This window comes from Cervus elaphus, chromosome 33 (genome assembly GCF_910594005.1).
Source record: "Cervus elaphus chromosome 33, mCerEla1.1, whole genome shotgun sequence".
Classification (NCBI taxonomy): Eukaryota; Metazoa; Chordata; class Mammalia; order Artiodactyla; family Cervidae; genus Cervus; species Cervus elaphus.
In genome coordinates this window covers 3152753-3163453 of record NC_057847.1, presented here as the reverse complement: position 1 = coordinate 3163453, position 10701 = coordinate 3152753, and the positions used below count along the sequence as shown (strand labels likewise).

The 10701-nt window shown below is 48.7% G+C and overlaps 2 protein-coding genes across 4 annotated transcripts; one reads left to right on the top strand and one right to left on the bottom strand.

The window, feature by feature from the left end:
• Positions 1–559: 559 nt before the first annotated feature.
• On the bottom strand, positions 560–5595 carry IMP4 (IMP U3 small nucleolar ribonucleoprotein 4). Its single transcript, XM_043894170.1, has 10 exons — positions 5468–5595; positions 4927–5018; positions 4673–4781; positions 2793–2876; positions 1983–2092; positions 1774–1906; positions 1534–1688; positions 1356–1450; positions 1163–1236; positions 560–1081 (listed from the first exon to the last, which is right to left on the bottom strand). The coding sequence occupies exons 2-10, from the start codon at positions 4927–4929 to the stop codon at positions 969–971; spliced, it is 876 nt and encodes a 291-aa protein (XP_043750105.1). The 5' UTR covers positions 4930–5018; positions 5468–5595; the 3' UTR covers positions 560–968.
• A 96-nt stretch (positions 5596–5691) lies between these two features.
• Positions 5692–10126, top strand: CCDC115 (coiled-coil domain containing 115). 3 transcript variants are annotated; one of them, XM_043894174.1, is made up of 5 exons: positions 5692–5827; positions 5907–6010; positions 6098–6180; positions 6964–7095; positions 8765–10126. In XM_043894174.1, the coding sequence occupies exons 1-5, from the start codon at positions 5717–5719 to the stop codon at positions 8875–8877; spliced, it is 543 nt and encodes a 180-aa protein (XP_043750109.1). In that variant the 5' UTR covers positions 5692–5716; the 3' UTR covers positions 8878–10126. The 3 variants fall into 3 exon arrangements, with proteins under 3 accessions (XP_043750109.1, XP_043750107.1, XP_043750106.1); XM_043894172.1 differs by having other exon boundaries at positions 6949–7095; XM_043894171.1 differs by having other exon boundaries at positions 5907–6180; positions 6949–7095.
• The last annotated feature ends 575 nt before the right edge of the window (positions 10127–10701 follow it).

The window sequence follows — 10701 nt, the reverse complement described above, 5'->3', positions numbered from 1 at the left end:
AGCCAGGTGGGGTACGGTCCATGGGGTTGCAGAGTCGGACACGACTGAGCAACTAACACTAAGATCTGTTATAATTTTAAAAATAAATTCAACTGAGGAACACTTTTGTGCCTAGAGCTTGGCCAAGTCTGACATTCCCCAGTGCTGACTAGGACACAGGAAACACTCAGATCTACTGACAGTGGCTGGAAGAGAGCCGCTTGGAGGACAATTCAGCAGCATCTATAATCATTTTCAAGACACAATTCCACTTGCAGCAGTTTACTCATCAGATATACTTAAATAAATATGCACAGACGTTATGTTCGGTGTTCCTGAGGCAATGTTTGATTGTAAAAACAAGAAACAAGTTGAGTCTGTGCCCAACAAAAACTGGTGAATTCACATACCAGACATCCTAGACAGCTTAAGAGATATCCTCGGTAATCTAGGGAGATCCTAAAGAGATCCTTACAGGGAAAGATGGCCATATGCTTCCCACTGCTGGTGAACCCAAGTGCACTGGGTTCTCTGAGGAACTTGAATTACACTCAAAAGAGACCACAATGAAATGAATAAATGGTTTGCATCTTGTTTATTTTCTGCCTGCCCTGGCTGAAAGCTGGTCCCCAGGGCCAATCTCCGCTGTGAGACTTTTGCACTCACATTTTTATTCCCATTCCCAGATGATGAATGTACAGGGTCACTAACAGCAGCACCAGATCTCCCAGGGTAGCACCAAACCCTCCCAACAGCCCAGGAGCTTGTCACCCCCATCAGGTCTGCCTTGTCCTACACACGTCACTACCGGGCCCGAGGACGTCCCGGAGCTGTGAGGTCCGCACCTGAGGAGACCCCACACCTTTCACACTCAACAGACAGACCTGCCCTGACCGCTTAGGAGGTAAACAGCGTGCTGTGGCAACCAGACTTCATCTGACCTCTCCCCACCTCCGGGTGCAGGGCCACATCCTGACTGGTGCGTGGGCTCACGCAGCACTCAGGAAGACTCTCTTGTGTGCGGTGTTGGTGTAGGGGTGCCAGCGCCACTCTACGTCTGCAGTGGCCTCCTGTTCCAGCGTGCCCAGGCGGATCATGTACACTGGGGCAAGGGGATGAGATATGGTCACCTACATATCCAGCACTGCCCACCACCAGGCGTAGGAGAAAGCCCCAAACTCACACTTCAGCTCAAAGCGCGGCCCAACCTCAGTCAGCTCCACACTGCGGTGGTTGGTCTTCTTGTATACGTGGTGCCTGGGGCAGAGGGGACAGGGCAGGGTTGAGGGGAGGCAGGGAGCGGCTGCAGGATGAACAAGAAACAGTACAGCGACATAAAGTTCAGGACATCACTTGAGCCCGGTCAACACACTCACCGGAAGGAGATGTAGTCGTCCTGGTTGGCGAAGGTGATGACCCGGTGGCTGTCATCTTTGGGCACAGGGAACAGGTAGCGGAGTATGTCAGAGACCTAGGGCAGCACGAAGTAAAGCCTCAAACGCCTGGCCTGGAACCCCCCAGCCCCCAGCCCCCAGCCCATGGCCTCAGACTCACCCGCTTACCCAGGCGGGAGGAGAATCCATGCATGATGAGGTGAGGCTTGGCCTCTGATGCAGTGCCCAGGTCAGGGATGTCATGCCTCATGACTACGTTGCACAGTGTGAAGTACGCAGTTGGGCCAAAGGGCAGGTGGCTGACAATGAGCCCCACTGGCAGGGCCACGAAAGCCGTCAGAGACCCTCTGCTCCTAGCCAGCCACCCTCGCAGCACCGAGCTCCCTCCCACCAGCCTTACCGGGTGTGCCTCGATGCTCATGGACAACCAGCAGGTCAGTGACCCCATTGGCTTTGCAGGCTCGCACCAGAGCTCCTACCTCATGCCGGCCACGGTTCATGCGCTGGGCACCAGGGAACACCAACTTCAGCTCCTGCATGTGAACTCCCTCTGGTTAGGACTGGGGCTCCGAGTGTCTGAACACCTCCCACTCACGCCTGTCGTCATACCTTTGCAAACATCTTAAGGCGGGAACTGGGATCTCGGGAGGTAGTAATCATGATCTTGGGATCCTCAACCCCTGCCCATCGATATTCATCATCTATATGGCTGGTCACACCTGTTAGGAGGATGAGGCACAAGAACACGATATTGCTGAGGAAAATGAAATGCTAACTTGCGGAGGTCAATCCACCTACAACAATACTGTCTGACAATACCTTCAAGGATGGAAATGCTCTGTACCTGCTCTGGGCAGCAGGGTGGCCCCTGGCCAAACTAGCTACAAGCACAAGTGTGATCAAGGAATTGAATCTTTCTATTTACTTTTAGTTCATTTAAGCTCTGGTAATCACATGGAACAAGCAGCTACCATGTTAGCACAAGTCCAGACTCTGTTAAGGCCAGGAGTAACAGACTCCTTTGCCTCACAGCAAATATTTATGCTGTGATTCCTTTCATGTTTGTTGAATGATGCAATGAATCACACATCTGGACACCAATGAAGTCCTGGCAGCTGAGGACACAGGAAGGAACAAAACGGACACTGTTGTGCCCCAGCAGAGCCTACGTTCCCAGTGAGAGGGCCAATCAACAGACCAAGTACAAAGTGGGTAGTACTGTGTCATGTGAGCACAACGGGGAGCACTCGGTGAGAGGCCCCTGAGGCGTCATCTGTGCACGGCCACGAGCGTGCCTGGAGGACAGTCTCAGGATCAGGCGCTTCACAGCCTTTCTTCAAGGTGTCTCAGGAATGACATGGGAGTTAGTGGGCTCAAGTGCAGCAAGAGAAGCTGGCCCATAGAGTCAGGGAAGTTCACCTTCACCGCCGGCATCATCAAATTCCAGGGACCCCTGTAAGGCCAGAGCTTCCCTGCGTAACTCGGTGGGAATCAGGCGGTTCTCTGCAGAAGGAAGACAGAGAGGTTGAGACAGACATGCACAGAACCTTCAGTTTTTACAACACTGTACAAACTTGATGGAAATACACCCCTTTACTCTGCTCTGAGCAGAGAGCTGATATGTAATCAGAAATGAAGGTGGAAATGAAATGATTTATTTTTGGCTATATGCCACCTTGTTAAGAGTGTTTATAGGTGATTTCATTTATTATGGGTCCTAAGTGTCAAGACTTGAGAGGTTTCTAAAATATCTAACCACAAGTAAGCATTCCCTGTATAGTCAGAAAAAAATTAACAATGTTAAAAAAAAATAAATGGAAACTACTCATTCTATACGAAGGTGGATCAGAAACCCTCAAACCCTCTGACATTAAAATCATTAATCGTGATGCTCTGTCAGAGGTTCCCTCTGTGAACTAAACCTAGATTTGGCAGAAGAGCTGGGCTGTGTGGCCATGCCCACTTTGAAGTATGTCCTTGAACCCAGCCCTTCTCTCTAACATACCCTGGACAAACTCTTGCACACTGTAGACAGTGTTCACAGCAGCAGGGCTGACCCAAACTAAAGATAAGCTGTCCACTCCCCACAGTGAACTGGATGAAGACCCTGTGGAATATGCACCTGCAGGAGCCCCACCTACATTCAATGGATCTTAGAAACGATGCCAAAAAAAAAAAAAAGGTGGCAAAAGAATATACAAAACCTAATACTACCTAAAATCAACCAATATGATTTAATATTACAAACAAGCATGATACAGGCAAAAAAGAAGAGGAAGGAAATGGCTTATTTTTAATCAATATTCAATACTGTGGTTCTCTAAGTTGGGGGAAATATTTCTGAACTTCAATATATTTATCATTGTTCATTTCTTAAGGTGAGCAGACAGGTCATTACATCAGGAGCTCAGTCGCAACGGACTCTCTACAGGCTCCATGGGCTGTAGTCCGCCAGGTTCCTCTGTCCCTGGAATTTTCCAAGCAAGGATACTGGAGTGGGCTGCCATTTCCTACTCCGGGTTCGAACCCACACCTCTTCCATCAGCACGGTAGATTCTTTTACCACTAGCGCTGAGAAGCTGTTTTACATTATGCTTGACATAAACATACATACACATACTACAATACTTTACATGCCTAAAATCTAAGACAATCAAAGTGAATTTAAAACGGAGGTATTGAGTTGATGTACTATCAGGAAACAGAGCTCCACCAACACAGGAACCAACAAGATACATATAATTAAAGCATTTCCAATCAGGCATGTGTGACAGACTCTTAACAGTAGGACAAATGGAAAATGGGCAAAATATTGCAACTTACAACGCAAATAAAATTAAGTTCTACACAAATTAAGTTTTCAAATACAAGGGACTTGTAACAGCAGTAAAAGACAATCAGATATTACCTTGTAGTGAAAATAGGGAGCAAGAACAGAAACGACGCAGGGGAAATATGTACAGGACCACGTGAAATGTTTAAATCTGGAAAGGCCTAGACACTGCAACTTAGCGACTAAACAACAACAAAGACACTGTAAATAAAATAAGCAAGCTGTAAAATCTGGATACTGTAACATAAATGACAAGCAATTCATACCATCTTGAAAGGAACATTTGCAAACCATGAGGAAGATCAAACAGTTAAGGGAAATGACCAGTAAATACGTGAAAAGCTACTCACCACACTAACACAAGTAAATGCTAATGAAACGCGTTTTACAGCATTGGGGCCTGTTTCCCGTTGGGTTTTAAAACTAAGGTCTCTAGAAAAGATCAGAGAGCGGGGGACACACGTACCCTCAAGCGCGCGCCGAACCTTGTCCTTCCTCTCCTGGGCCGTTCGCTCAGCCTCCTCTCGTGCCTTGCGGTACAGGTACTCGCGGCGAAGGCGGGCCTCGCGGCGCAGCTGGGAAACAGCGGGCCCATTCAGACACCGGTTTTCGCCAAGCAAAGCGGGCTCCAGAAACATACGCCCAGACCCCACCGGCCACAGCCCCAGCCTCCAACCAGTCCCCAACCTCCAAAACAGGAGTTTAAAACATCCCTCCTACCATCCTGAGCGCAACTTCCACGTGGGTGCAGGAGAATCTTTGGATACCGCTTGCGCAACGCAGTCCTCTCTTCCGCCGTCCTCGCTTCCGCCCTTAACCAAAAGTCGGTACAGACCTCACTGGATTCCGCTGATTCCGACAATGCCCGAAGTTAAAATGGCGAACAGAGGGTGGGAGTCGCAAAGCGATTGGCCAGACTGAAGCGCGTGCTCACTGAAGCAACCAATAGGCAGGATATAGGGTGGCAAGGTGCTGTCACGTGGCTTAGAACGGCAGTTAATAAAGGCGACAGCCTGCGGCTTCACTAGCTACCGCGAGGAGATGAATGTTCGGTTTGAAGGTGAGGAGCCCCTAAAATAACCATAACTGTAGGCTCCAGCAGCTGTAAAAGCTGTACAGCGATTGACCAGATGATCGCCTACCCGCCCATTCTGAAATCAAGGCCGCCCCTCCTTTAAAATGGACGCCTCGTTTCATCACCACTCCGACAACCCTGCATTTAAATCGCGGCCTCTTCCAGAAGTGATTCGGAGATACCCACAGCTCTTGCCGACTGTCCGGGTGGCTGGTCTCCTTCGGATGCTTGTCTGCCGAAGGTTATCACTTCCAGGGTCGCAGCTCTGAGGGCGCTGATCCTGAAAAGCGCAAAGCAGGCAGCCACAATCCACCCACGACTAGGAACGCCCCCGAGAGGGCGGGCCTCTCACGCCTGTTGGCTGTCCTGCTAGGACGGCGGACACTCACTGGGACACTCACCTGTCAGGAGCCGGCTCTCGACTCAGCCGAGCAGATGGCTTCTCGGGATCTGCGGGCCGAGCTGGACTTTCTTCTCCTGCAGCTCCTCGGAGACCTGGAGCAACTGGAGGCGAAGCGGCAGGCGCTAAACGGCCGGGTGGAGGAGGTGGGAGCTTAGGGCGGGAGGGCGGGCTGGCACCCGCACGGAAGTTACTTCGTTTCACCTCTCTCTTCTCTCTTCCCAGGGCTGGCTCTCGCTCTCCAAAGCGCGCTATGCCATGGGTGCCAAGTCAGTAGGGCCCCTGCAGTATGCCTCCCACATGGAGCCCCAGGTCCGCGTCTGCACCAGGTCAGGAGCCTTGCATGCTGCAGCGGGTGGGCGGGCAGAGGCCCGGCTAGGGCCGCCAAAGGTCCAATCTCTCTTCTCGTTCTGTAGCGAGGCTCAGGACGGACTCCAGAAGTTCTGGATGGTGAGAGCCGGGACCCAGACTCCAGAGGAGGTGGGGTCCCGCGAGGCAGGTGAGCTCCCCCTCTTCTTCCCATAGGGTCCCTTCCCATATAAAAGACAAAATGCATGGGACGTCTGAGGAGATGATTTTATTTCGGCTGTTGCGATAGAGCGCGCCCCAATTCTGAAGATCAGAATATCTCAGTAGAGCAGTTTTGTTGTTTTTTTTTTTTCAATATTGCTTCCGCTTTATGTTTTGATTTTTCGGCTGCAAGGCATGTGGGATCTTGGCTCCCTAACCAGGGATTGAACCGGCACCCCCTGCATTGAAAGGCAAAGTCTTAACCACTGGATCGCCAGAGAAGTCCCCATGCAGAGCGGTTTTTTTTGCCTTAGATTTATAGGGGGAATAGAAAGTTATGGGTGAGGTCCTTTACCGTTAGAATTGTTTTGCAGGCAGAGGAAGTCTCAGCTGAACAGAAGATGTTTATTTCTGTGTCTAGCTAGTTTCAGGGGGACAAATTTCGAATCCCAGTTAATCATTCATGAGACAATGGGGAGTTGAAGGGTGTGTCTGGCCTTTCAGCAGGTTCAGGCAAAATGGCAAAAGTCTGTGTGCCTTTTTCACAGGTAAACAAGGGGGGTCATTTGCTGGTTTTATGGCAGTCAGTAAAAAGGAGTGGACAGACACAAGGGGGAGGGTGGTTCTTTGTAATAAGGTATTTTCCGAAACATAAAACGGATTTTCCAACAGTTGGTATTTTCTGGGATCTTGAGCTTAGACCGAGTTTAACATTGTCGCCAAGAAGACGGCCAGGTATTAATAACGAGACCCTCAGCCTTTCTTTCTTCAGCTCTGCGCAGGCGCAAGGGTCTCCCAAGGACCCCAGAGCCAGACTCCTCCCCAGCTCCCCAGAACCCTTTGAAATGGTTTGGAATCCTGGTTCCTCACAGTCTTCGACAAGCTCAAGCCAGCTTCCGGGAGGGTGAGTGACCCTGAAAGGGACCTTCTATTTACCGGGAGTGCTAATGCCAGGCTTGGGATTAGTCTGCAAAAGGCTTTGCAGGTTTTCTCCATTTCAGACTTGTTGCACACCTACAGTTTTTTAAAAAAGCATTTATTGGCTGTTGGCAGAGTTCAGGTTCATAGGAGGTGCTGGGGATACAGCAGGAAACAAAAGGTATAACACCCTCATGGGATCTTTATTGAGTGCAGAAACATGCATGCAAACAAATAAGTAGGCCCTAAATAAAATACCAGGCAATGAAAGTTGCTGTGAAAAAATAAGGTAGAGAGAGTGCAATGGATGGCATAGCCTAGGGGAGCTGTTGAATATTTGGAAAGGCCTGGAATATTTGGAATAGCCTGGAAAGGCCTCTGAAGAGATGAAGGAAAGACCTTTGTTGGTGATCTGGGGGAACAGTGTTCTAGGTGCCAGGGACCAGCCAGGGCAGATCTCTGAAGTGATGGTGCGTCTGTCTGGTATGGCAGAGAGGAGGCCAGTGGGCAAGAGTGGAGGTGGTGTGGACAGTGGCAGATAGGATAAATGGGGGGAAACTGCATGTTTTTTCCAGTAGAAAACCACAGGACTTGCTGATAGATCAATTCAGGAGTAAGGGAGGGAGAGCAGTGAAGGATGCGCCCAATCTGTAGTCAGAATGCCTGAAAAAGTGAGGTGGGAGGGCCACAGAGCAGCAGCTGAGGTAAAGTCAGAAGTGGTGTTGGGCTATGTTCCTGGTGTGGTAGAGATTTTGAGTGGATGGTTGGGTACATGGATCTGGAGTTTGGAAGAGGCCTGGACTGGAGAGAGAGGTTTGAGAGCTCACTGCATAACACTGGTTTTAAATTCCCAAGTTGCTGACACAGCCACAGCATTAAAGTTGAAATGGGATGAGGTCAGCAGAGGTCCCAGGAATGTGAACAGGAAGTAAGGGGAAAAAGAAGGAAAGAGGCCAGTCAAGAAGACTAAGCAGTGGGGCAGAAGCAACATCAGGAGGGTAAAGTGTGATCTGGAGGGAGTGATCAGTAGGACCAGGCAGTATGGCAGAGGACAGGACTGGCCAGTGGACTGGGTGGTGTGGAGGGCCCAGAGGACTTCACAGCAGCTATTCAGGAGAGGTATCAAGTGGAAGCAACATAGGTGTGGATCCAGAGTGCGGGCCACTCTTGAGGGCAGAGAAAACAAGTAGAAGGAGAGAGGGCAAGAGTAGTGAGAGCCTGTGATAATGGAGAAAAGAAGGAATGATATAAGGACACGAGACTATGTTATGATCTGTGAATTTTTAGTTCCTGGTGGGTGCTATAAGAGGGTCAAGGAAGGGAGGGGGGATCGGGATGGGGAATACATGTAACTCCATGGCTGATTCATGTCAATGTATGACAAAACCCACTACAATATTGTAAAGTAATTAGCCTCCAACTAATAAAAATAAATGAAAAAAAAAGAGGGTCAAGGAAATCTGAGGAGGAGGTGACATTTTAGCAATGACCTGAAGCACCTGAGAGTATGATGAGTCCAGTGAGGTTCTCAAGGAGTCAATGCCAGCTGTACCTGGAATGTTTTAGGAGTAGTTTGAAGGCCAGAGGGTGTCCAGAGCCCCTTGAGTCATGTGGCACCATAGATACCATGGTGACAATCTCTTCTCCTCCTCTAGGTCTGCAGCTGGCTGCAGACATGGCCAGTCTTCAGAGCCGCATCAACTGGGGTCGAAGCCAGCTCAAGGAACTCCAGGAGAAACTCAAGCAGCTAGAACCCAGGGCTCCCTGACCTGTCCCCACAGAAGCAAAGCAGTGGGAACAGCTGTTCTTCGATGTGGCTCCCTTATCAGGCCTTCCTCCTTCACGGATTGCCCACCACCCCAACTAACTCCTGCTCCTTAATACTCTTCTGGTCTGCATGTTTCCAGCTTTGTTAGGTGGGGAAGTCTGAAGAGGCAAACTGCATAATGTTCAGAGTTACTACTGTGAAACCACTTGTAAACTTACATTGTTCCAGGACACATCCATGTGGAGCAGTCACAAAGTTGTTAGGTTAGTTCACATCATTGAACAATAACAACCTCACACATCAATTAGCTGTGGTTTTTCATTACTGGATGAAATACTACACAGCAAGTGGCAGGGAAGGACAAGAAGTAGGTGCTTCAGTTTCTCTAGATCCTTAAAACTGATTTTAATGGAGTGGAAAAAACATACATAGCTACACAGATCAGGACAGAATGATTCTGCACTGATAGAAAAACACACATACCTGAGTAGATGCAGAATGCTTAGCAGGTTTTAAGCCAGAAAGTAAAAAAGGATCTGACCTAGATTTTCAAGGGAACTCTTTCAAGAGATCTTTCAGGTTTTTAAAAAACTGTTTTTGCCTTTCAAGTGTGAATCTTTTAATTTGTTGAGGGGCCAGAAACTGTGTCCGGGCTTCATTTTTCTATGGGCTTGTTGATATTTTTAGCAGTTTCTAGGTGCTTATGGGGGATGTTAGTTTTTTGTTCATAATATGAGGTGTATTTTTCCCAGTTTTTGTGTTTTAACGTTATTTACTCTGGTGTTTTTTTAAGCTTTTTATTGTAAAACACGTTACATTAAACTGCACAGAACAGTTGAATAGCTTAATGAGTAAAGTGAAACCTCTCTCAGCTCTTGTGTGTTTAAATCAAGTTTCTTAGAACAGTTGAAATTATCAGGTAGCTATTTTATGATTTCTGGCTTTGAGATTGCAGTTGACGGGATAATAAGGGAATTCTCCAGTGTTTTCCTCAAGAACTTTTGTATTCAAGTGAAGTATGGGGTAAGGCCTGCACTCAGCTTCCTCTTTTCTACCATAGTTCACATACAGTGGACCATCCTTAGCACTGATTTGAAATGCCCCTCTTTTCTTTCAATTAATCCCAGTGTTGTATACCCCTACCATATTTTGGCATTTCCATTTTTTTCATTGATCTTAATGTAAGTTAAGACACAAGTACCACAGTGTTTTAATTCTTGAGCCTTTAATAAATATATACTTTAATCGCAGTAGGGCAAATTTTCTGGTTGGATTGGGGAATTTTGGAGAGGGGGCACCCTACCTTTGTGAAAAGCTTAACTGAAGCACTCGAAACAATGTGACTGGAGGAAAAAAGGGCATCCCTCCGCCAACACAAAGGCTGCATTTCAGAGCTTCTCAAGCCAAAATAAGTGAAGGGGAACACGCTGTTTTTGCTTTTCTAAGAAAAGATTCTGGGAACCTGGTCCTGAGGCGGGTGTGCAGGGAGGCGGGTGGCCACGGGGAGAGAAGTCTTTTGTTTTAGACGTCAGTTGACATCGAAGGTCAAGCACTAGCCCTCCTTCATTTACTGTTTGAAACTGGGCTTCGGGGGCGCCCACGGTCCAAGGGGGTTACAAGCGCCTCCTCACCCACCCTCGGTCGGGTTCTAGGGCGCGCTTTCCGGAGTAAGAGTTCCTTCCCTTCATGAGAGGCCGGGATGTGCCGACAAACACTACGTAGGCAGACCCCGCTCGCGCAGCCGCAGTCAAGCAGAAATGCTGCAAGCGCGCGCAAAGCCTCAAGTGCGCAGGCGTGTGGCTATGCTGACGACAGGCTGACGGA

Bases quoted from the DNA above. Each gene is read 5' to 3' on its own strand.
- IMP4 (XM_043894170.1), bottom strand. The intron at 1,237-1,355 runs GTGAGTGTGTTG...CCTCTGCCCCAG, and splicing joins GACGACTACATCTCCTTCCG to GCACCACGTATACAAGAAGA. The intron at 1,082-1,162 runs GTGAGTTTGGGG...CCCTTGCCCCAG, and splicing joins GCCGCGCTTTGAGCTGAAGT to TGTACATGATCCGCCTGGGC.
- CCDC115 (XM_043894171.1), top strand. From the start codon at position 5,717: ATGGCTTCTCGGGATCTGCGGGCCGAGCTGGACTTTCTTCTCCTGCAG. The intron at 5,828-5,906 runs GTGGGAGCTTAG...CTCTCTTCCCAG, and splicing joins TAAACGGCCGGGTGGAGGAG to GGCTGGCTCTCGCTCTCCAA. The intron at 6,181-6,948 runs GTGAGCTCCCCC...CGAGACCCTCAG, and splicing joins GGTGGGGTCCCGCGAGGCAG to CCTTTCTTTCTTCAGCTCTG.